Source organism: Lipomyces tetrasporus, assembly GCF_029532465.1.
Source record: "Lipomyces tetrasporus strain NRRL Y-64009 chromosome Unknown POJ06scaffold_3, whole genome shotgun sequence".
Classification (NCBI taxonomy): domain Eukaryota; kingdom Fungi; phylum Ascomycota; class Lipomycetes; order Lipomycetales; family Lipomycetaceae; genus Lipomyces; species Lipomyces tetrasporus.
In genome coordinates this window covers 632,360-656,485 of record NW_026611598.1, presented here as the reverse complement: position 1 = coordinate 656,485, position 24,126 = coordinate 632,360, and the positions used below count along the sequence as shown (strand labels likewise).

General features: G+C 47.4%; 7 protein-coding genes and 1 non-coding gene across 8 annotated transcripts; 3 read left to right on the top strand and 5 right to left on the bottom strand.

Moving 5' to 3' along the window:
• Positions 1-145: 145 nt before the first annotated feature.
• On the bottom strand, positions 146-1,076 carry POJ06DRAFT_248131 (uncharacterized protein). Its single transcript, XM_056186991.1, has 2 exons — positions 939-1,076; positions 146-884 (listed from the first exon to the last, which is right to left on the bottom strand). The coding sequence occupies exon 2, from the start codon at positions 768-770 to the stop codon at positions 252-254; it is 519 nt and encodes a 172-aa protein (XP_056045324.1). The 5' UTR covers positions 771-884; positions 939-1,076; the 3' UTR covers positions 146-251.
• A 529-nt stretch (positions 1,077-1,605) lies between these two features.
• On the top strand, positions 1,606-2,507 carry POJ06DRAFT_248130 (uncharacterized protein). Its single transcript, XM_056186990.1, has one exon. The coding sequence runs from the start codon at positions 1,627-1,629 to the stop codon at positions 2,245-2,247; it is 621 nt and encodes a 206-aa protein (XP_056045323.1). The 5' UTR covers positions 1,606-1,626; the 3' UTR covers positions 2,248-2,507.
• Positions 2,508-10,357: 7,850 nt separating this feature from the next.
• POJ06DRAFT_248116 (lysophospholipase catalytic domain-containing protein) lies at positions 10,358-12,850 on the top strand. The gene is made up of 2 exons (XM_056186989.1): positions 10,358-10,519; positions 10,587-12,850. Exons 1-2 carry the CDS (start codon positions 10,444-10,446, stop codon positions 12,665-12,667), a joined length of 2,157 nt encoding a protein of 718 aa, XP_056045322.1. The 5' UTR covers positions 10,358-10,443; the 3' UTR covers positions 12,668-12,850.
• A 358-nt stretch (positions 12,851-13,208) lies between these two features.
• POJ06DRAFT_t24 lies at positions 13,209-13,320 on the bottom strand. Its single transcript has one exon. It is a non-coding gene; the product is annotated as a tRNA-Lys (tRNA).
• Positions 13,321-15,129: 1,809 nt separating this feature from the next.
• POJ06DRAFT_72583 (uncharacterized protein) lies at positions 15,130-18,465 on the top strand. Its single transcript, XM_056191465.1, has 6 exons — positions 15,130-15,250; positions 15,318-15,472; positions 15,535-15,995; positions 16,049-16,142; positions 16,192-16,256; positions 16,307-18,465. Exons 2-6 carry the CDS (start codon positions 15,367-15,369, stop codon positions 18,326-18,328), a joined length of 2,748 nt encoding a protein of 915 aa, XP_056045321.1. The 5' UTR covers positions 15,130-15,250; positions 15,318-15,366; the 3' UTR covers positions 18,329-18,465.
• A 91-nt stretch (positions 18,466-18,556) lies between these two features.
• On the bottom strand, positions 18,557-19,864 carry POJ06DRAFT_248102 (ubiquitin-conjugating enzyme/RWD-like protein). The gene is made up of 2 exons (XM_056186988.1): positions 19,175-19,864; positions 18,557-19,105 (listed from the first exon to the last, which is right to left on the bottom strand). The coding sequence occupies exons 1-2, from the start codon at positions 19,499-19,501 to the stop codon at positions 18,698-18,700; spliced, it is 735 nt and encodes a 244-aa protein (XP_056045320.1). The 5' UTR covers positions 19,502-19,864; the 3' UTR covers positions 18,557-18,697.
• POJ06DRAFT_274151 (glycoside hydrolase superfamily) lies at positions 19,865-21,528 on the bottom strand. The gene is made up of 4 exons (XM_056189609.1): positions 21,240-21,528; positions 21,124-21,168; positions 20,923-21,033; positions 19,865-20,872 (listed from the first exon to the last, which is right to left on the bottom strand). The coding sequence occupies exons 1-4, from the start codon at positions 21,303-21,305 to the stop codon at positions 20,174-20,176; spliced, it is 921 nt and encodes a 306-aa protein (XP_056045319.1). The 5' UTR covers positions 21,306-21,528; the 3' UTR covers positions 19,865-20,173.
• A 614-nt stretch (positions 21,529-22,142) lies between these two features.
• Positions 22,143-23,939, bottom strand: POJ06DRAFT_280554 (uncharacterized protein; the record flags this gene model as incomplete). Its single annotated transcript, XM_056189887.1, has 5 exons — positions 22,143-23,337; positions 23,387-23,604; positions 23,655-23,741; positions 23,798-23,866; positions 23,925-23,939. 5 exons carry the CDS (start codon positions 23,937-23,939, stop codon positions 22,143-22,145), a joined length of 1,584 nt encoding a protein of 527 aa, XP_056045318.1.
• Between the last annotated feature and the right edge of the window lie 187 nt (positions 23,940-24,126).

The window sequence follows — 24,126 nt, the reverse complement described above, 5'->3', positions numbered from 1 at the left end:
TCGTGCTATAGCGAACTTGGAAGAACCCCTTGCTCCGATACGTGAAACACTTCTAAAAGTTCCACACATGCCAGACGAGGGCAACAAAAGGGAGTCACGGCATCGAGATACCTATGTTGCAATCTTGAATGTGTTTGAAAGATGGTCAAAACTCGAAAAGGAGTACGTTCTTGCACTTTTGAGTAGTAATTGCGCCTATTTTAAAACTTCTATATTGCTATGCTATTGCAGTGTCAATTCATCGAGTACATTCACGCCTCGGTATTGAAGCTAGTGAGATAGTCAGCCTTGCCGATGGGCACACCCTTGCTCCTCAGGATCGCATAGGCGATGTTGAGGTGGAAGAAGTAGTTCGGCAGTGCAAAATTCGTGATGTACGACTGCCCGGTCATAAGTTCTTCTTTCGGACCTATCTTGAGAGTGACCGGTGCTTCCTCCTTCCCAGTAAACTTGCTCGCATCCACTGCCTTCAACAGCTCGATCGTCTTTGTGATCCGCGCCTGAAGTGCCTCAATCGTGGTCTCATTGTCTTCCATAGGCACGGGCTCGGTTCCGGCGACGCGAACAATAGAGTTCTTGGCCGTATTGCTCGCGATCTGCACCTGGAAAGACAGGGGCTTCATGTCAGGCGCGAGGCGCCATTCGGGAAGCTCGGAGAGCGGAATGCCCTTCTCGTTGGCATACTCCTCACCCTTTTCGATAATGTGGGAGAGAGTGTTGAGTCCACGAATAAAGAGGGGAATGCTAAAATCGTAGAGAGGGGCTGACATGGCGAAGATCTGTGCTAAAATTTATCCAAGCAAGGTTTGCACTATCTCTGAGAAAGGGAGAGCGTGAGAATGACAATATGGTAGCTGATGGGAGATGTTATAGGCTGTGCGCGTCTAGAGGATGGTGAGATATACTTGCTATAGCGAGCCCCTTGGAGATATTTATACCTAAAATGACAGCCACTCTGTTGGTGACTACAATGTATTAATAATCAAGGATGAGCTAAGTTATATTTCGGACTAGTCATATGGTATTGCCCAGAGGAAAACATTGAGACCATATTCCTCTTTGGCACTAGCGTCTGTCCGTACCATTTTTGGTGGACCGTACCCAGCCCCAACTCGTTATTTAAGCTTCAAAAAACTAAGCCTTTGCGATAACAACTACCAGTGCATAGCATCGGCCAGCGGTTTACAAATGATTGCAAAGCCAGAAGTTATTTGCAACAGTATGCCCTATCCAATAATTTCGCAGTAAAATATAGTCTATCATTTATTACAAATCCAAATTTTCATCTGTCAATTACGGATGACTCGACTTCCTCACGGATGCCAACCTTGCTTCTATGCTTCTGGTCCTCTCTTCTGGAGCGACTTGTTCTAAAGAGATTTTCCTCTAGTTCGTAATATCGGGTTCTAACGTCTAAGGCGCTCTAATATTTCCTAAACGGCACGCACTATCATCTAATGCGCCATAAACGTAACGCGATAACTAGCCACCTGTCCCGTGGGATACTGTCAGATCCGCAACTCGAAGAGGCTAACCAGATCAGGTTTGGCTCTATTCAAATAAATTTCTTAGCGCGGAAAAACTTGGTCCGTATTCTACTTGACAGAATCACAGAAGACCTCGCGTATGATAAGGCATCGAGCCCAAACTCAAAATCTTACGGACATGATTTATAATGTGGAATTGAACTTCCCAGCCACACATTCAAACAGAAAAATACATGCCATATCTATCACTCGCAGCATATCACTCATACCTGATTCAAGATTTCTCACAATGTCGTTTCTTCCGACCCAAAACTATTCGCTCTTCGCGCTCCCCGTCTACTACGTCCTCAGCCTCTACCCCCATGCCTACGCGCTGAATCTTATCAAAGCCGCCACAAATGGACAGTGGGATAACGCAAATCCGCGGTCCACAGCATGGGACGAGACTATGAAGCGGATCGTTCCGAAAGAAACCTACACCTGTTTCCAACGCGCGGAAGCTGCGCATAAGAATGGGATGGAAAATTTTCCATTATTTGCGACCGCGCTGGTTCTTGGCACTGTCGTAGAACTACCCAGTCAGAGGATGAATGCTTTCGCAGGGGCATATTTGGTAGTGAGGGCGCTCTATACGGCTGCGTATATCAACACTAAACGCGGCAAGATAAGTTTCGTAAGGACGGCGCTTTGGGGGCTGGGTATGGGGCTTTGTATGTCCATTATTGTAATGGCCGCGAATAAGGTTAGGTTCAGCGATTGAAGATGTTGTGCAGGGAAGAGGTTCGCCGTAGGACGGTCTATTTGTGCGGTCATTAAGTATACTAAATTACAAAAACCTGTAATTTGAATCGTTGCAGCGTCGGTGTGTTCTTAAAAATAATCATCCAACCCATCAAAGATATAACTCTACCCCTTCTTAGTCATAGGGATCAGCACTGATACACGGATAACGGATATATCCGTGGATATCCGTCGCGGATAACGGATACGGATACGGATAAGGTATATTGATTCGTGGATATATCCACGGATACGAGTAACAAATACAAATGTGTAAACTAATAATACTGGGAGAGTTAAATTGCGTTGCGATTTGCGAAATATTCAGTTGTATAGGAACGGAAGTCCAATGAATCCAGAGTTCGGTGCGCGCTTGGTTGTGAGCGGAGGGAAGCTTGAATGAGAACATGAATCTGATTAGTAGCAACCGCTTTATGTACTGGGTTAGGGTTTGTGACCATTATTGAATGCTAGATATATAGCGGTTTGAAGCCCAATTGAGTGGTCAATATAGTCAGTAGTATCGTAGGATCATTCTCTTTCCATAGTCTTGGGCTCCAAACCAAAAACGACTGAGCAAAAGCCTCTTCAAGGTCACGTGAGTCGTAACCGTGGATACTACGGATATCCGTGGATACTGCGGACACGGATACGGATAAAGCCAATATATCTGGACATGGATACGGATACGGGATATAGATATTTTACGCGGATATGGATACGGATACGGATAAGGAAAAATTGACCTGGATATTATCCGTGCCGTAATCTTAGAACAGGAGACCTTCCCGTTTTAATACAATGCGACCAAGCGGTACGTGGTCCAAACAGTCATGAGCTGATTCGAAAACGAACTTTCGACAGAACTTAAATTTTTTTTTATCAGCATCTAGCTTTATGACAGAGGATGTGAAGTATCTCATCTTAAACCATTCCACAACCACACTCTCTGCTTCTTTATTCAAATTTAGTATACAGAACAATTAATATCTCGGCGAAGACGATACGGTAGATGATATGTCGTGCCGTATCTTCGCATCACCTTGATCGTCAGGATCGCTTAACGGAAGGCTGAAATTTACCATCGCTGTGCCAGAAGTCTGGACTCGAGCGTGTGTGAAGTAGTATGAGCCATATGGTAATACATATTACCATATATGATATGACCATATATAACCATATATAACCCTGAAACTTTGAATCTTATCTATGACCGAAGCGGCTCGATATGTCCGGAACAGCTGATGAGTAGCGATTGAGGTGTTCGTTTGCTTTTTTTTTTTTTGGTTTTTTTTTTCTGGTTTTTAGGCTATGTCTTTGCCTTTATTTTGTGCTTGTTAGGGATCGGCACGGATACACGGATAACGGATATATCCGCGGATATCCGTCAAAGTTACGGTTACGGATAGACCTTAGGCAGGTACGGATACGGATACGGATAAAGCAATCTTGATTAGTCATATCATCCGCGGATAGAGCACGTAAATAAAGTTATTAAGCAAATTATTATCGAGAGTGTTATTGAATTTTTCGGCTGTGCCAAGAATAGATAGCCATATGAGCAACCAAATCTACGCAGTGGTTTTCCGAGAAACATAGTAATGTCTTCCAGTATTCGCAAGCGCAGAGCCGCACCATCGACTACCGGATCCGGCGATTGATTTGTCGGTTGATGATTAATATTCACATCGCCTTACCTATCGCTGCGGTCCCAAGGTGGATCTTGCATATGTATTCGTTTACGTTCTGTTCTTTGCGCTGTTTTGCCATTATCGACTGACAATATCCGGAGATGTAGTCACGGTCGTGGGTCTCTTATCTTATCCCAAAAGTGGATCTTGCATATGAACTTCCCTTGTCTTCTGTGTCTTTCTCCTTTGAATTCGCCATGGGTTGGATCCCAATCCTGCAATTGGTTGAACTGGTCGGAAATGGTCGGAAAGTAAGCCAGAATAAGTATTAATTCCTCCAACGTTCAGGACTTTTAAGCGATGTAAAATTACTTCCTTCTACAGTATAGTGTATGAGAAGTTTGTAATATATAAGATGACGAGAAGGCCGACAAACTTCAAGATCATCTTCTCCAGTTATTGTGTCACTTATTACCTCTGGTCTCTCTGGTATCAAGTGCATCAACTTTTTCCAAATCTTGCATCTTTACAGTGATAAGCAAAGCAATTGGATTATTGCTGTTTCCCAAAATAAGTCGGATTCGAGTTCTCAATCTCAGAACACCCAACAGCGCCCGTCTAGAGCGAAGCGCCTTGATTATCATGCGCTGAATACCGGCACTGATAGTGAAGGCGACTGCGACTCTGACGAAGGTCCACGATTCCGTTCTCGTCCTCGCCTTGAAGTGAGTCAGACAAGTACCACACTTTCAGATGACCTTATATCCCCTGATGAATCTGCGTCCCAAGTTCTCGCAAGCGATGCTGACAGCCATCTTTCCCTTTCGCCAGTCATTCCAAAAAAGCCCATGCCGCCAAAGTCATGGGTCTGGGAGCACTTCCATACTACCGAGCTCGAAACCACATACATCCACAAGTCAACAAACAAGAGTCGCCCGGACAAGCTGATTGTGTGCACTCGCTGTTCGTGGTCTACTAAGGAGGCAGTTCTTCAAGGGTCATCAGGAAATGTGAGCACACACCTCTCCTCAAGGCACGGTATACAGAAGCCTGGCGCGCCTGCTCCAAGAGCTTCTAGCGATATCACGTCATTTTTCAGCAGTCCTAGCAAGCCAGTTCAAGAGCGACTAGAGGACAACATATTGCAATGGATGATTGAAGAATCAGAACCTTTTACGAACCGTGGAGGCTCAATCATTTCAAAGAATATTCCATGATCTTCCAGGTGTCGAATTACCCATCAGATCCGCAAGCACGGTGAAGCGCCGCCTCGTTGCAAGGTTCGAAGAGGATCGAGAAAATCTTAAGCGTGAATGGATTCAACCTGAAGTACCATCGGGTTGTCGCTGGACGTATGGACCAGCCAAAATCACCTCTCCATACTTGGTGTGGCAGGTCATTGGCTGACACCGGAATTCGTTTATAAGGAACGTGTTCTGGAGTTCCGAGAGCAGAGAGCTAGAGGGAGCTCATAGCGGAGAGAACATGGCAATGGTTGTCGCCGACCTCCTGGACGAGCTTAACCTCGACAACAAACTGTTAACAATAACAGGAGACAACGCGTCAAACAACGAAGTTATGATCTCCGAATTATATGCAAACCTGCTAACCAAATTCGACACTGGTGCGAATCCATCTGGCAATACGAGCGACCGGTAATGCGGTTCGAGGGACTATCGAGCTACATTAGATGCATTGCACATGTACTCAATCTGATAGTAGGCGATATCCCGAGCGCGTTGAAGGCAGGAGATATCCAACGCGCGAATCGGGCATGTGATGATCTCAGGGCCAATAAGGACCTTGATCCTAACTTGTCTCCGTTGGCTAGATTGCGCATAATTGTCCTTTGGATAGACCGAAGTCCGCAACGACGTAACCGATGGAAGAAGCTGTGCAGGCTGGAGGAGCTTCCCGAGAAATTATTCAATGACGAGTTTACCCGTTTGGTCTCGCAGGCTAAGCCTCAGCTGAGCCTGTCGATATCCTTGTACTACGAGCTAGAAGAGCTTTTTCAAGATGCGAAGAACAAAGATGGATTGTTTAAAGACGCAGACCCTGTGTTGGTGAGAGCTGTTGAAGCTGGATTAAAAAAGTGCGAAAAGTACTTTGGTTACGTTGACGAAGTCAATGTTTACTATATTGCAATGATTTTGGACCCTCGGTTCAAGTGCGAGCTCTTGAAACAAGAGCTTGAGGATGAAACGTCCGCATCTTTCCTCATTGAACAATTGAGAGAGCTAGCTCTATTCGGCGGAACAAAAGCCGCAGCCGCAATCGTTTGCTCAACAGCTGGGCCATGCGAATACCTCCACAGAATTGCGCCTGCTAAAAAAGGTACAGGCGCAGTCAAGGCATACGTCGGACATCGATCGGTACTTTGACGATGCTGTCATTAGTGTCGCAGATACTGATGGCAACGCAATCTGGCTGTTTGAGTGGTGGAACACTCATAAAGGGGAATATCCCCAAATGGCGCGAGCTTCTCGCGATTTCCTCGCCCTCCCTGCTTCCGAAGTTGCCTGTGAGCGATTGTTCAGCCAGGGGAGGGACTTGCTTGGATTGCGCCGGCATAGAATGAATGGGGAGACGATGAGGCTGCTGACTCTATTGAACAGTTCATATGTTATGTCGCAATAATATCTGTTTGTATTTCTTTGTTTCCTCCTTTTGATAATGCTAATAGTAGTACCGTATCCTTCCTTAATATTATTCATGCTTTAATTATTATTTATACTTGTATTTATATTTATTTTTAACATTCATATCTCGTATTTAATTATAAATCTGATAAATAGATGTAGTTCTTGTGATCCAGATACGGCAGTTAAGATCTAAGCAATAGGTGAATCGGGCACGAAATCTGGAAACCGTAACAATAACAGCAGCTTATATATCCTGAATATACACCGATCCGTTATGTATATTAGGCCCGCTCATTTGCAGAGCATAGGGCTGCTCCGAATATTCGCATTTGCGAATATTATTCGCACCATTTTGCGTTGCGAATAACGAATAACGAATATTATTCGCCGAATATTCGTTATTCGCATATTTATTCGCAACCCCTGAAACCTTAAAGTACTCATAGTTTATTACGGTTCCAACACAAGAAGAAGCAAAGGCATTAAGGCACAAAACAACAAGCAAATGAAAGGCGGAGGCATAAACTGCAAAACGAAAGATGCAAACCACGAAATGCAGGACTGACGCACTGTAATATGTACCGGGTAAAAGCAACCTCTCTCTAGGTCACAGAGCAAGAAAAGTGCGCAGCTCGCTATCAATTTACTCTTTACATCACATTGAGCTGGAAGGCTGTAAGGGGCCATATTGGCTCTTGAAACTGTGAATTAAATTGATTAGGGGGCATCCCCTGAGCACGTGATTAGATGCGAATATTCGGCGAATAATGAAATTGCGAATATTATTCGCACTGCTCAGGATTTGCGAATAAAATTGCGAATATTATTCGCAGCGGTTGGGACTTGCGCATAACGAATACGAATAATGCCGATTACTGCGAATATTCGTATTCGGAGCAGCCCTAGCAGAGCAAGGTGAGCCGGTTCATTTCTATGGATCGCCGGATCGATCTTAACGATTACACGACTGTCTCATTGCATGGATATGACGGATACGGATACGGATAAGCGAATTTTTTCTGGATATGGATACGGATATGGATAACTATATGTTGCCTGGTTACGGATACGGATATAGATAACGAAAATTCTTATCCGTGCCGATCCCTAGTGCTTGTTTGCGGTCTTGGTGTTCTCTAGAAATATTGTAAAACATATTCAAGGCCCAAAGACCAGTTGGGCTAGATATTCTTACACTATGTCTTACACTAACGAAGAAAAACAAGGGGCTTATTTCAGTTCGACGCAACTGTAACATCTACGTGACAGTTCGAACCCTAAATCGGAAAAAATATCACGTGATTCATATGGTCATATATGGTAATATCACACTACTTTACACACTGGCCTCGAGGAGGTCTTTATTGCATTTAGGTCTTCAACAACAGCTGACCACAGCTCGCGGCGGAGCACTAAGACCTTATCCGACCGGGAGCGATTGTTGAGATCAAGAAACATTTGCGCGTTTTCCGCCAGCTTCTCCACTCCGCTAGCAGTCTTACGGAGTCGGTAGACCGCAGTATGCCGCAGCTCGCATATAAGTTGAAAAACCTCGTCGATTGATTTCCCTGAAGCCGTTACCACTTCAGTAGCCAGTCGAGCTGGATGATTGGAGAGGATCTGGGGCCACTGCGTCAATTCCACCGACTCCGGACAGTCCCATCGGCTCTCGGTAAGAACATTGGGAAAGTTAGTCCATGCGAACTCAAAGCAAGCCTCGACTGGATAGCAACCAGGATGCTCTTATAGGGTATAGACTAGTTAAGTGATGGCATCGATCACTGTACTCGGAGTTTGCACTCGGATTGCGCTGGTGAGGAATAATTAAAAGTAAGGAGTTTCTATAACAGTTTGATATACTTAAAATCGAACTCCTACCTGCTAGATAAATGGGCTCTGCCCCATTTGCACCTAATGACTCACACTTGTATTTCATTTTCTTGTGCATCGGATTGCCAGTGCATGGCTCAATCTAAGCCCTTATCTACTAAAATTTTGTCGGGTTCAAATACACAACAGCCTTCCTTTTATAGTTTAGACGCTATTTGATCCACATTGTGTTGCTTCACATGCTCATAAACTTCCTGGCTCCGCGACCGCTGGATCGATCTTGTGACACATGTGACACTGAGGAGAAGTTTATATGTTTAAATACTCTACTGTATCAGATAATAAGGATAATAATATTAATATTAGCTCTATGTCAAAGGTTGCTATTTATTAATATAAAGAAAGATAAGTTATAAGTTAATTAGTATTAAGATAATTATTAGTTAATACATTTCGGAGTAGTTCCTCTACTTCCGAGGATTACGCTGCGGGTTAGTGGACCTAATACCATTTGGATCGATCCGCCGGGTTCAATGTTTCTCGACCTAACGGTCGGGCCAATTATTTTTCCAACACAGGTCAGCTATCTGACCTGAAAATCGGTCATTGGCTAAGTATTTTCCGGTCCATGCTTCTCCTCAGCGTTTTGTTCCTCAGACGGCCTCATTTTGGTTCCCCGCTCTAAAAGTGTGTGAGTTAGCTTACGTTGACGTGTCTACAGGGCAATTATCTATAAGAGTAGGGAGCAACTTTGTTGGAGTCGTGCAGAAAATTTGGATCTTGGTTTGTGTTCGCATAAGTTCAATTCCGCCCATTAAGTTGATCCGGTAACCCTGTAATGCGAGATTAAACTTAAAAATTTTGCGGCTTAAATTCCGATTTGCCATTCCTTAATTGGCGGAATTTTGTTTGCCCCAAAACAATAGAATCGTCAGGTGATGAAATTTATGTCGATTGTGAGAACTTTTATGTTGAGAATGCTCGTGTTACTTATCCGCCGGCGTCCATCTCATTGGCGCCGATCATGTAGATCGATATCGTCTGGCATCTCTTTTTTTCTTCCTATCACACTACAACCTGATCAACGAGATTTGGCTGTTCCTCCACCGTATCACACCCAAGCATGATCACTAACAGTAAAAGGGCGTACTTGGATCAGTCCATTCCAAGGTTTGACCAAAAAAACGGCGCAGAACACAACGACAATAAAAATGGTTTTCAACGTTCGCAATTGGTCAAGGTATCTGCACCTTCACGGCCTGTCGCTGTTACAACCCCCCTCAGAAGTGCTGAAATGGAAAATAATCACAAAACTATGGGTCCTTTAAGGGTCTCAGATCCAAGCTATATTGACGTAAAAATATTAAGGGTAGATAAAAAGAGGGCTTTCATACCGTCGTACCGTTACCAAACCTCATTCACTAATATAAATAATATTATGAGGGTTACGTCTTTGCGTGCATAGTGTCAACAAGCGAACATAGCCAACGTGGACACCTTTTGATATACAAGCAGAGCTTAGCGTGGTGCACAGCGATGGCTGACTCGCGCTTTCGACGGGTTTGGTTAGCGGCCGTTGGCGTAGCCCAGCGACGCGCCGCCCAAATTACTGTTTTCTTTACTAATGATACCAAGCCGAAATCGATATTCATAGCTCATGGCGAATTTGCGAGTTCAGTACACGCTATCGCTCTGAGTACCACTAACAGCAAATCTTGTGGATACACGATCAGTAGGCGAGCGAGGAGACGAGTGAACAAGGTTTCCATCGGAGACCGACCTAGTTCGAACCAGCCTGGCCATACCCTAACCTGCATGGAATTTGTGAGCCTTTTGCCCGATGCGGCTAGCGCGGGCCCAGTTGGGCCCTTCCTCGAGGCTGGCGGGCCGAGGAAAGCGAGGAAGCGAGTGACAGGTTACATGAGCGCGGGGCCACACGCGATATATATATATATATGTGTTAGAATGATCTGCCCGACTTCGGCTTTAGGTCTGCTACTTCGCATACTGTCCGCACCCGCCATTCCGATTCACGACCGTTTGTAACAACAATTTTGTTTGTAGCTTGCTATGAACCCCATGATGAATTCATTGTGGACACTTTTCCTCTTGCTGGGGCTGGTGCTCACGCGAGCTGTGTGTGCGGGTGAGTATTTGCCCTTTATTTCCCTATCATCTGCTCACTCACGTCTCATGACTAATTACTCGAGTAGAGCTCACGTATGAAGACGAACCCGAGATCATTGCTCGGGCAGAGGCATACCTCGACGCCATGAACCGCCGCGACCTCGCTCTTGCCGGCGGCTTATCCAAGCGCTCGTTCACAAACTCCGCAAACTACACTCCAACGCGCACCCCTTGTCCGTCAGGCTCGCTCGTTCGTCTCGCATCAGCCGGTCTCAGCTCGGATGAATCCCAGTACGTCGATGAGCGCAACAACATGACTCGCGATGCCCTTGTAAGTCTGCTTGACAGGATCGGCCTCGACGACTTCGACGCAGCAGACTTTCTCGGTTCGAACACGACCATCAAAATTGGGCTCGCGATCTCGGGAGGTGGTTACCGCGCTATGCTCAGCGGCGCGGGATTTCTTGCGGCCGCCGATAACCGCACTGTCAACGCAACTGACAGCGGACATATCGGTGGGCTATTGCAGGCTAGCACATACCTCGTCGGCTTGTCCGGCGGAAGTTGGCTCGTCGGCTCAATGGCACTGAACAACTTCTCGAGTGTCCAGGATATACAAGCTGATCCCGTTTTATGGGACCTGTCCAATTCGTTGCTTTCGCCCAAGGGCGTAAACATCACAGCAGCGGATGAATTCTACGCCCAGGTCGTAGACGAGGTAACCGGCAAGGCAGACGCAGGATTCGAAACCAGTCTGACGGATATCTGGGGCAGATTGCTTTCTCAGCAAATGTTCAATTACTCAGGGGGAGGACCAGGCCTCGCGTGGTCCGATATTGCGGACACGGGTCCCTTTACGAGTCGTGAGCTTCCGTTCCCTATGGTCGTCGCTGTTGGCGTGACGGAAGGCGAGGTGCTGGATATCGAGACCACGACTGCCTTCGAGCTTTCTCCATACGAAATGGGAAGCTGGGACAACACCCTTGGCGCATTTTCCCTCACAAAATATCTTGGCTCCGAGACCGTCAATGGAACTCCGTCGAATGGCAACGAATGCATTGTGGGCTTTGACAATGCTGGATTTGTCATCGGTAGTTCTTCGTCGCTGTTCAATATCTCTCCGCTAAACTCTTCCCTTGTCCTGAACGCGTTTCTTCCAAGTCAACTAATGTCTACGCTAGGTGAGATGGGGAATGACTCTTATACACGAGGCGTTGCTGTCTTTGCACCTAATCCGTTCTTTGGCGTAGATGATGCAAACGTGAGATTGGATCCCTTGATCGGTCTTGCCGATGGCGGCGAAGACGCCCAGAACGTCCCGCTGCTGCCACTATTGCAGCCAGAACGCGAAGTCGATGTCATCTTTGCTCTCGACAATTCAGGCGACCTCCAGAGTGGCTGGCCTAATGGAGATGCGCTCATCGCGACATACGAGCGGCAATACGTCCGCGAGAGCGCGGCAATGCCATATGTGCCCGACAACAACTCATTCGTCGCACTGAACTTGACGCGGCAACCGACCTTCTTTGGTTGCGACGCTTCCAATATGTCGGCTATCACGCCGTTGATCGTGTATATGGCCAATTACCCGTTCAGTTACCTCACCAACACCTCGACCCTCAAGCTGACGTACACTTCGGAAGAAATCGAAGGATTCATAACAAACGGATATAATCTCGGTACTCAAGGCAATGGAACTATCGACTCCGAATGGCCAGCGTGCATGGCATGTGCCGTCATCCACCGTGAAGTCGAAAGACGCGGTATTGAGCACTCAGCGCAGTGCCAGCAATGCATGCAAAATCACTGCTGGGATGGTAGAATTGCGACCACCAATGCAACTTTTGAGCAAACATACCCGGATTTGTTGATTAACGCGAATGCGTCATCTACTGCCGCCGTCAGTAGCTCGACGACGACCAGTACGGCGAGCGCGAGCGCGAGCGCGACGACAGCGATAGCTGCTGCGTCAGAATCGGCGTCAACTTCCGCAGCGCTTTTAGCGCCATCGTCGGCGTCAGCGACGGAATTGGCTTCCTCTACTCAGTCTTCTCCGTCTGCTACCACGACCAATGCTGCCGCTGGAGTCGCCGTCCCCGTGTGGACCAGCGCTGCTTGTGCTGTCGCTATTGCATTGTTTGAAAATTTTTTCTATAATTTTCTTTAGATTTGCTTGGTCTATTTTCGGGGGAATTAATGGTGCACTAGCGAATTTTTGTGTGAATAATATTGGAGTATGGTATGGTCAAATGGTTTGAATATGCATCATATTTGGCCGACAGTTGTTTTTGATCCATAACTCTATAAATACGACGGCACCGTGCCGAACCGAAGTCATCCGGCTCTGCATTTTCGTTTTCGTTACCTTCCGCGTTGAGGTCAAATCCCCAAAACTAGTAGTAGTCCTGTAATCGTCTCGATCCACAAAATCGCGTCTGCATCGGCCAGATGGTTCTTACCAACATACCGAATTCAACAAATCTTGGAGAGTAAATTCTAGGTGTCACTATCGCGGTGCTTCGCGCAGCCCTGGCGGCGCCGTGCTTTCAAGAAAAAAAAAATTACAGCCCACCTCATTCTTCGCTTTGTTTCATACGAACCATTTTCTTCAACTCGAACGATGAACTTTAGGACAACACCCGCAAAGTACAAACGAAGATAAAAGGAAAAAAAACGAAGTTAAAAGAAAAAAAGAAAAAAAAATTGCACTCCCCTGCAGGGGCTCGAACCCTGGACATTTCGGTACCTTATTAGCTGCTCGCCAAGCTTCACTTGACGTGTCGTAAAAGCCGAACGCTCTACCGACTGAGCTACAAGGGACGAGTGCCACGTCACAAACTCGCTCCCGGCACGCCACATTCGCTAAACCAGGATTAGGGTATTAGTAATCCGCGTTCCCTTGTCCTGCAGTTGTCACTGACAAAATTCCGCATTGCAATTTGCATCGTCATAAACTGTATTATCACACATATTTTTGTAAATTAATATATAAGGATTATAGATCAACAACAGAACAATGATAGCGGTGGAGTTGTCGGCGGCGAAAGGACCGCTGCAGCGATGAGCGAAAAGTCCCCAGTCCAGAGGTTCGCGGCGTCCGGGGAGCGGCAGTTAGCGTCGGAGATGAGTAAAACCTGGAATTGTGAAGACAAGCAAGAACGAAGGAACCGAGGAAGCGAGTGAGTTTGTGCGCGGTAAGCCCTTGAGCATTCGCTACGCCAACATTGAACCTAATACCAGGCATAGTTTAATAAGTGATAGCAAGACGCGAGGTCCGGCGGCGGAGACTATATGAGGAGAGACGAAAGTCTCCTCCGGACACGGCAAGGCCCGGTATGTGTGGCAAGCGCAATACCGCATGTTGATCCTGTGCACGAGCTGTCTTTGCTCTTGACCACTAGGCCTCGCCAGTACCTGCTCAAGGTTGATGATATCCGGCCATGCGTCAATCGGGCAGCTGAGATCGAAGTCTGTGACACGTCGGCCTACAGACCAATGCTGCAGATGGCCCACCTCCAATCTATATCGCTAGTCGACGTTATCCGTTCCGGCGCAGTGTGAAGAGCAACGTTTTAGTTCGCTCGCAGGAACGCACTCGGGGTCGACTCCGACTGTGCGCTGAACTGACGAACCGAGCCGTCAGCGTCTTAGCCGTTCGATTGCCCGAGATTGGTCCAAGACTTCCGTGACTATTCGTGCTCGGCATTGCAACCCTGGTTGCACATCTCCTCTCCCACTCACTAGGATCGATCTCACCGACCCCTCCTACGCTCGTTTGCAGATGAAGATCTTCCTGCGGAACCTCGCGAGGAGCACCTGGTGCAGACTTCTCTCGAGTTGTATTGCCGCACCTGGTGCTTTCTTTGTCTTCGTGGTCCTGTACCTCTTGGCTTTGTTCTTTGTCTCGTAGGTTTTTAGTCCCTCATGATATAGGTGACAGAGAAAAACCCGCGCCGAATATCCTTACAAAATCAGACATGAGAAGCTGACTAGTTGATTAAGGACAAATTTACTGCAATTACGGGTAATAATAGTCTTAACAATGCAACCTACGGTTTGCGCCGGAGAGCTAGACAGACGTGTCAGACGCGTTTATTTATATTCGACGCGTCGTTCTGGTGGGGTTAAGATGAGCCGCACCGGTGGAATGTAAGGGTCAACTGAGTGAAGGGGTTCCTTGGTTGGAACAGACGAGCCACAGTTGGAATAACGACCGTGGTTTCTTTTTATCAGGCATACTAATAAATCAGTCACGGCCCGGCGACTCGGTTCGTTTATGGGAGGTGTATGAAGTTCGCTGGTTGAGGTCCTGAATTGGATGCGGAGCGAAGTCGGGCCAGCCTGTACCTTCCCCTTTTGGATCCATCCGTCCCGCCAAATTTCTTTCAACCCCTTAATATTCACCACGCTTATGGTAGGTATCGCCGCAGCCATAGGGTCCAATTTGCGCTCAACCATTAGCTGTAATTTGCAAGGTAATTTGCTTGTGAGTCTCCTTCGCTCCTTAGACAGACGCCCCAGTCCATATACTCAGCATCCATTGGTCAATCACTACAGTTGCTGCGCCAGTTGCCTTCTAAGCCAGATATTCTCAGCACATAGACTGTCATCGTTACACAGAATTCGCATGTTCTAACTTAATTCAGTGCGACTAGATCACCTTGCGAGCACATAGGCAATTTGCTACAGAGAGGACTCGTTGTTTTGTTTTGATTGCGCTTTTACTGGATTCTCTCTCTCAGGGTACAAGGTTGCTATTCCTCGTTTTCTTTGGCTTGCGTTATATATACCTTCTTTATGCTAACGCAGTACTCCAGTACTTCGTCCTGGACGACCATTGCTGGAGGCAGTCCAAATAGGCAGGTCATGGCTTATCATCACCATTCCCGCTCCCACTCTGCTTCGCGAAGGACATCTTCTGGCATGGCGTGGGCAGCACACTCCCACCATCCATCAATTCCTGAAAACGAAGGTGCGTGTTGGCATATTCCCCTTATTATGCGAGGAGAAGGAAACTGACAACATGGGTTCTAGTATTGACGTCCTCGGTGGACTCTTGCCATCCGAGTGTCGTATCGGGGCCGATTATCGCCTCACAACAATCTCCACAACCGGAATCGACAGAGTATGACCGCTCCATTGAGATGCTGGTCCAGAATTGGATGGCGAGCACGAACAGCTCCGCGCTCACTCAGCCACGTTCGAACTTTTCTGGAACTTCACAGTCAACCGAAGCAGATGACGCTACACCTGACGCGTCTTTGGTTTCCGCGGCTGCAATGTCGGAGGAGACTAGCACGTCGAGCAGTCATTCGATCAGGCCGGAAGTTGTCCCTGCAGTTCCGAATTTCAGATCGATTGTTCTGTGGGGAGATCGTAAGGTTGTCATTAACATTCCCCATGAACTCATGAATGAGCCAGTGTTGCTGTCTACGACTGAGCTACGTGACTATGAGAGGAAAGTGCATGAATGGGCAGTCAGACATTATAAGTTGGTATGTCGCTTGACGGGAGTTGACAGGAGCTCGCTACTAACGTGTAACTGCAGATCTCCTGCCAGTTTCACTCATCGTGCGACGCGCGCGACTTCTATGACGCTCTAAGCTGCGGAAATGCTACAGTTCGGATTCCAGATGAGAAAGGTACCGAGCCGTCCAATATGTTTGTGGTACACCACTAATGACTGTATAGCTTGGAAAGAACATGTCGATTACCTTCGAGAGAAAAAGTTGTTGGCTCTTGGCGTCTCGTCTCCAGTAAGTTTACTGACTAGTTAATTTCTGTATTATCTGCTAACTATGGTCAGGTACCCAGCGATGCGTTCTCTTCTCCTGGAGCAATGGCTCCGCACCATCCAATGTCTCCGGAAATGAACGGGTTCCTCTCTGCCTACAATGCACTAAATATCTACGCTCCCCAGTCAGTAGTGGCGAACACAAATATGTACTATCAACCCTCTTCGTCGCCAGTGCCAAGGACCGGTCCACGGCCACCGTCTACGCCATTATCCGCTAGAGCACCTGCCTTCGTTCCGCCACCTTTTAATGACGACATGGCTACTTCTGGTCTCAACATAGACTATGCTCAGAGGTATCTCGATGCACCAATCGACTTGGCAGGTGTAATGCCGACCCCCAGTCCCGATGAGCAAGATATGCAATATGCGTCGGTTCATCGGCGTGCGGTCTCTGAGCACAGCGGAACTGAAAGTGGGGCATTTGTTAAGCCGCCCAGGGAAAGCAAGCGAATCCCTATAGTTGATCCGGTCCGTAAGTTTGCCATGGACGATGCAAAGAGGAACGAGTCGACTGCTACGGGCTCCGACAAATTCGCAGCGAATGATGCCAACAGAAAGCGGGAGCGGCGCATGGAGAGGTATACCCCAATCTTGCAGAGCGGCACTGCCGCCAACAAACTCCCCAGTGGCCAGTTGGATGACATTGTGCAACGACTCTCGGAGTACAGCCCCACGGTCGACAAGAATGGCCAATCTAGACGAGCTTCTGTCCAAGACGACGACTCCGACTCCGTCTGGTCCGATAGCGTGGTTAGGTCCCAGCACCAACGCCTAGCAGCCGAGGCCGCAAAGCGGAATGCTTCCCTGGACGACGCCACGTTACAAGCCTTGCTTTCGGATGCCTTGACAAAGAAGTTGGATCCTTTGGAGAAACTAGTCGGCATGTTGACGGACCAATTGAAGAACTCCCGTAATCCGCAAGCAGAAGCTCATGTATCAGACGCTGACGACGAGGCAGATGACTATGAAGAACTTAAGACCACGCTTCCACGTCAACGCTCTAAAGCTCAGGAGAACGATGGCTCGACGGAGGAAGCAACGGCTACCGATGTTGGGTCATCATCTAATATGTCGTCGACAGAGATTAGCGCCCGCGACCAGGTATACATTGAGTTGCGTGCACAGCTTGCTACATTAATATCACGGAATGAAGCATTATTATGCGAGCTTGAGGATGCTAGGCGTGCTCGGGAGCGAGCTGATGCGACTGTCAGCGAACTGACGAACAAGATTGTCGAGACCGAACGAGCATACAGCTCAGTCAGGGCCAAGGTCGACACATATGCTGAGGAGATTGCTAAACTAAAGCAAGAGGCCGAGCTGATGGAGTCGAGGCATGCGTCCGAATTAGACCAAACAGCAGCTAGCATTCGTCGGGATATGGAGCGTGAGTACTCATTTACCGAAAAGGAGCACGAGATGCAGAAAGAACAGACAAATTTTCTGAAGGACCAGGTACACCTGTTGAACGATAAACTGAAGATCGCGGCGTCCGACGCTGAGCGTGCTGTTGACGAAGTAAAGAAGGTGGTCAACCACGTTGTGCGTGAGAAGGAAGACGTGTTGAATTCGCGTGCGACCGAACTGTCTTGGCTACGAGGATTGCTTGACACCCGCATTGAAGAACTTGAGGACCAAGTGCGCATTCTCAAGTCTCCAGGAGAAACCATTGACCGACCGACACTAGAGAGCTTATACACAAATAGCAACTCAGCATTCTTGTCAAAGCTGAAGTTTGGCACTGCCATGAGCTTGGTGTCAGACGAATTCGCGCAATTATTATCCAGCGTATCTGATTCGTTCGTCGCGCGCGGCGTATCTCACAAAGACCATCGACGCAGACTTGGCCGCCAATTCCAGTTAGAAAATATCATGCCACTCAACGAACATAATAACAACGTACCGAGCAATTCATCCAGAAACGGATATAGTGGGGGGTTAAAAGATCTGAAGTTAAACCGAGCAGCAACCATTCATGCTTCCGGAGCGGATCGAGAAGAGTTGCGGAGAAGATCGGTCCGTGAGATTTAGACAGCTACGGGAAGGCTTTCATGATATAATAGAATTTAGCATATCTTGGTTTGGTATCATTTGGACAAGTTTTAGTTTCCTTTTCACTGGCATAGCCGGCCTTGCTTAGGGACTTACACATGTGGTCCCCGAATTGTCATTCAATTCATAACATTTTTGGCTGTACAGTAGTTTCTTGGTGAGCATTAATTGGAGGTATGGCAGCGCATTATATATAGTATTAGAACTTTCACAAATGTTGTTGAGTATTAAAATACACTAATGCTTCACACCTATGGTCAGCGTTGTTGTACAATTCACAAACTCTGATCTTCGACTAAAAGCGGATTCAAAGAACCTTGGTAAACTTCATGACCTCGAACGGCCATATCATAGCCGTTTTATACCGACTTTCTTCTTCGGCTTTGTATCTTTGCCCTTCATTAACGGCTTGCTCGGTGACGAAGGAGCAACTGCGCTGCTTCCCCTCTGCGTATGTTCCAACGGCCGTAGCACATTCTTCGTATCCAGCGAATTAACTGTCGGCCCACGGGCCGAATCAGTTTCCGAGTCAGAGTAAATTGTCGTGCTATTGCCGTTTTCGTCCGTGGTGTCGGTCGGCGAGGCGGACTCGACCGAGATGGATGCCGACGTGAATGCAGTGCGTTTCAGAGCGTGTACGCTTGTCATCAACCGGGCCATGCGTTCGAAATCAGCAAAGTTCTCGAGAAGCAGCTTTCCCGCCTCTTCGTTCAGTGCTGATTCTGGGTTCGGCTCAATCAATAGGCACCGGATAACCTATGCAGGCAGATGTTAAGGATCTATAACCGCAATTACCCGACGAATTGAACACGGTGTGGTACGTACCAGCAAGACATGTCGCAAGTCCACGTTCGGACTCCAATCTCTCTTGAGCGTGTCAACGCAAACCTCACCGGTGCTTACCGCGACATTCGGGTGAAAAATCTTGGTCTCGAAATACGCCTTGGGTGGGCTATTCGGATATTCAACCGGAAGCTTGAGCGTGACCTTCCACGCGCCGTCGGAATACGGCGTTGACGCTGGCCCGAGCAAATGCAATGTGATTGTTGTCAAGTCCTGAGGGCCGCCAGCCGGAAGCACAATATCCGGATGGCAAGATGTTTTAAATAAGTTGGCAATATCATTGCGAAGGCGAGCGGCGGAAGATGCCATATCTGGGAGTAGCAGCGAGAAATCCTGAAAAGGCGAATTTATTCGGAAAACAGCGACTTCGTGTTGCGGTGACCAACACCGAATTTCCCGCCTAAAATATATAGCACTGAGAATAACCCCAGCGTGGTGGACGGCACAAATTCCACACTGACTGACTATTGAAATAGTAGTGTGGAAGATGGAATCACGACGGACAAGCAGAGTGTTGAACGGTGAGGGCGCTGCCGACGACAAGTTTTGGCGGCCACTTCTTGCCGTGTTGTTAATCGCAGGCTAAACCATTCTCAGCAGTCAATAAACAACGTCGCGTGCACAGAGAGCACAAACCGTCACGGTGCACTTGCATCTTCACATTGAACCACAGTAAAATGCGGTAGTAAGTAGAACTAAAGTTAGGCAGATATAGTATTAATAATGTGCCCATTTTTATCTATAGTTACTGAAGATCGAATAAATAATACAACCGAAGAAAATGCACAAAAGAGCAAGCCCGTATTAAATATGAAAAATACCAAATACAATAAAATATCCAAGATCTACCAGCTCGAGAACCGTAATAACATTTAATCCCAATAATAACTGATAACATGCATAAATATGCACTGGCCCGGAATTTCCAAGGTCGCCCTCATACCGCTAACACCTCACCAGCATTGCACAATATGACGGGGATTAAGCAAACTCGCAATTCAAAGAGTACTTGGGTGCTGTATCATCGTTGGTCCAGACGCCCCAATGAGTCTCAACACCTTGAATGCCAGACGTCATCGGCTTCCACGACTCATCGAACGCTTCGAATACAAGAGTGTTGATTCCCCAAGCACGGATACCGCAGATAGACTCCTGCCAGAACTGAGCAGCATTTTCGACGGATGGAACAGAGCTCTCGAAGGAACCACCGTCAGTTGGCCAGCCAGTCTCACCGACCCAGAAGCTGATGTCGGTCGACCCCTTGGTGGTCTGAATAACCTGAAGCGCCTGCATAATGTCGTCCAAGAAGGAGTGGGACGAATTAGCCATGGTCTGACCTTGCCAGTATGAGAACGCGTTGGCGATAACAATGTCGGCAGTCTGGATGACCTCGGCATTGCCGCCGTCGACAAGAACGTTCCACGAGTCGACGGTACCAACTGGGACATTCTCATATCCACTAATGCCGTGGACAAGAGTTCGAACTTCATCAATTCGGGAGGAGAGGTCGGAGGCACTAAGGTCACCGCGGTACAGTGCCTCCGAGCCGACCGTCACGGCCATGATGTATGAGCTGTCAATAGTAGGCAGGTAGGCGGACAAAGCTGCCTTCTCAGCATCGAAGTGCGCGTCATCATTAGGCCAGACGCCGACGAAAAGCTTGAAATTGGCTTGTTCAATCTGTAATATATGAGCTCTGTGCGATAGTGACGACAACGCAGACAACTTACGGCTGGTAAAATATTAGCCAAGGTGCCGCAGTCAGAGGCAGCATAAACTCGGACGACATTGGTGTAGTCGCCGATAGTGGAGAAGTCGGAAAGGTAGTCAGAAGTCTCTTTCTGCAATGCGCATTAGCGGATTCGGTCCGTAGTTTGCAGTAGTGGGTATTCTTTCTTGAATAGAAGCAGGAGGAAACAAAAGGCACATACGCAACCTGAGTCAGAATTTCGCTGAACGCCGAGATCGAATCCAATCTAAATAATCAGTCAGTAAGATCTCCTCCCGTCCAACTACTTGGCTTTAAAGTAAAAGCATTTCGACATACCGAGCCGATGGCAGACACGCAGCCGGCGGTGGACAAAAGCGCAGCGATCGCAGAGAAGAACCGCATTGCTAAACAGTAACAGATATATATGAAGTTGAAACGAGTGACTAGAGTCGGGAAAAGAACGACTGAAGTGGAGAAGTAGAGGGAGCGAGACGCGTCTGCCTGTCTATCTGTGACGAGTTTCCTCGGATAAAAGTATGCGGAAGTCGTGGTGGACAGTGAGGCGTTGAGAACTCTGTAACTAACTTCGCGGAGACTCTCATGCCACTAACTCGTTGCGTCCTTAAATTCCAACACAAACAAAACCTGCGCGTGAATTTATTTATAGAAGGAAAAACTCTCTGCTGTACCAGACCCTCAATCTTGTAATCGCAGACTTCCGAACAACATCCTTATTTCATAAACACAATGATCAATGGCTAATTCTGGTCTTCGTGGCACACGTTAGCATTTCGCTTGAACGGCAACGACCTACGACTCCAAATGCACCTTCGTTCTACTGGCCGCCTCAAATCGTTAATGCTGCTGCTGTTGCGTTTCACGTCTCAATGGGCTTTGAAGTTCGGGATAACACAGTGACGTCACCGTATCTTGCAGGTTCGGTGCATAGTCTGACTTAAATTACGCGCAGAAGCAGTTTCCAGCCATAAATGCGGAATTCGTTACCCTGACAAGTTATATCCTACTGTCGATGTGAAGTATCTGACTCCCATTCAATGTAGCCATCATTATGAATCATTGGGGGGTAGGTGGGGCGGTGAAAAGGGGGGGAACTACTAATAATAAACAAAAATGACAACGAATTAGAATGGAAGACTCCAAAAACGCCGTAGAGAATCTCTCCAGAAAGTATAATAGAAAAAGTATTTGCAAGGCTTGCACTCCCTACTCCTCAGAGCGTCACAGCTTCCGCACCCTCCGGCTCTGAAACAAGACCTCGTAAACTCCGTCCAATATGAACTCCACTCCGCAGCGTTGCCGGACAAGCGGCAGAGCAAACCACGTACTGATTTCTCCTTTGCGGCTCCAATATTCAATATCCTCTCTAGATCGAGGCGCGTCAACGAACAACTTCCAGAAGTCATGGGAACCCAAATCTGGGACTATTGTAATGATTTCCGAGTTCATCAGGCGTCGATCGTCCAACATTAGCATACGTCGCAGCAATGGAGGAAGTAGGCCCAATGTCTCCAGCTGAGCTAGACGATGCCTGATTTCGTACCCTGTAATCTTCAGGAGCTTGGTACGGAGAGAATGTGCTCCTTGGTGGATATCCGGCGACATAAATGGAGCAATGTAAGGGCGCGCTTGAGATACAATAAAGTGATTCACGTTGAAGAGCTCTGAAACTCGGGTGTACGGAGCCTCCCGCTCCTCGCGCGGCGTAGAAGTCCATGATTTCCATCGGATCGGCGCACCAGTTGGTGACCACGTCACAATTTCGCCTCTCTCGTTCTTACACATTAATTGAACCTCTTCGTAAAATCCTGGAAGTGCATTACTCGCAATCGCTGCCGACCAGATCAAGACATTCGGAGTCGTCAGAAAGTTGAATAAAGTCGGCACGTACTTATCGTTAGAGTGTACCGTGATATTAAGTACGCGTCGCGTCCGCGCGTAGGCCTCTTCAAATGTCAAGTTACCGATATTATCCTTCACAACTTGCTGGAGAACTTGTATATCAAGAAGATATCCTTTCGTGATCAATCGTTTGAGTCGTTGAAGGCCCTGATACTGCTCAGGAGGCCGCTGCTTTGCAAACGCAGATAAGTCAATACCTTTGCCATTCAGAAACTCTGGAAGTTCGTCGTCTCGATGGACGCTGACAAGGGTAGCAATCAACGCACCAACGCCGACTCCGGTAATAATTCGTGGTAAAAGTTGGTGCTGATGGAGCGCACGAACCACACCAAGATGGCACAGCCCGAACAAAATGCCACCTTGCAAGACAAGGGCTGATAGTCCATATGACTGGCGGGTGTCATGGACCAGGTCGAGCTTGGCTTGAGTTGAAAGAGTGGACGATGGATGGTTAAGCAGATAATGCAAACTGTCTATAACTTCCATGTTGTATTTCTCGATCAAGAATTTCGTCCTGTCTTAAATTTTAGTAACTGATGGAAAGGTTTTGTAAAATTCCATACCCTGTGTATGTGAAGAGTTTCTTATTCGCTATATTGCCGAGATTGCGCACAAGACCAGACCGGAGAATATTGGTCAACGCATTCACATCTTCCATCTCCTTCGCCTCCATGATTGCATCGAGTCGCTCCGAGATGAGCTTATAGTCGTACATGGATGACTTCGGATTGGCACGCCAAAGGTCGTTCCCCAGTACGTTATCCAGGCTATATGCCTGATCCTACACCTTGTTAACGCTCACGTTCCATCTTTCCACTCTGTACTACCCACCAGCCATTCATCGTATGTATCCGCACGCCGCATTTGTTCCAACAGTTGCGCTTCTGGGCGACGGGACAAGATCAAGTTCCATAATTTCTAAATCCTATATCAGAACTTGAGTCTGAAACGTATGTTCTACCATCATTACTCACACTATGCCAGAACCCCAGAACCTCCAATAGCATGGAACTTAGCGAGATTACGAATCCCGTCAATGTAGACTGCAAATTAAGAGTCAGCCTTCTCATTACAATGGTGAACTATCACATGTCAACGTACTGGTATTTTCCACATGGTTTCTGAATATTCGCTATAAATATGAATGCTCAATCCAGTCAAATGCGATAACAGAGCAGCTATCGACTCAATATCGTCCAAGTAGCAAATAAAACCGACTGGAAGAGCGGGGTACCAAGCAGGCCGGATTAACTTCTGCAGCGTAAATTTACGTAATCTGAAGACAAAGAATATATTGCGTCGA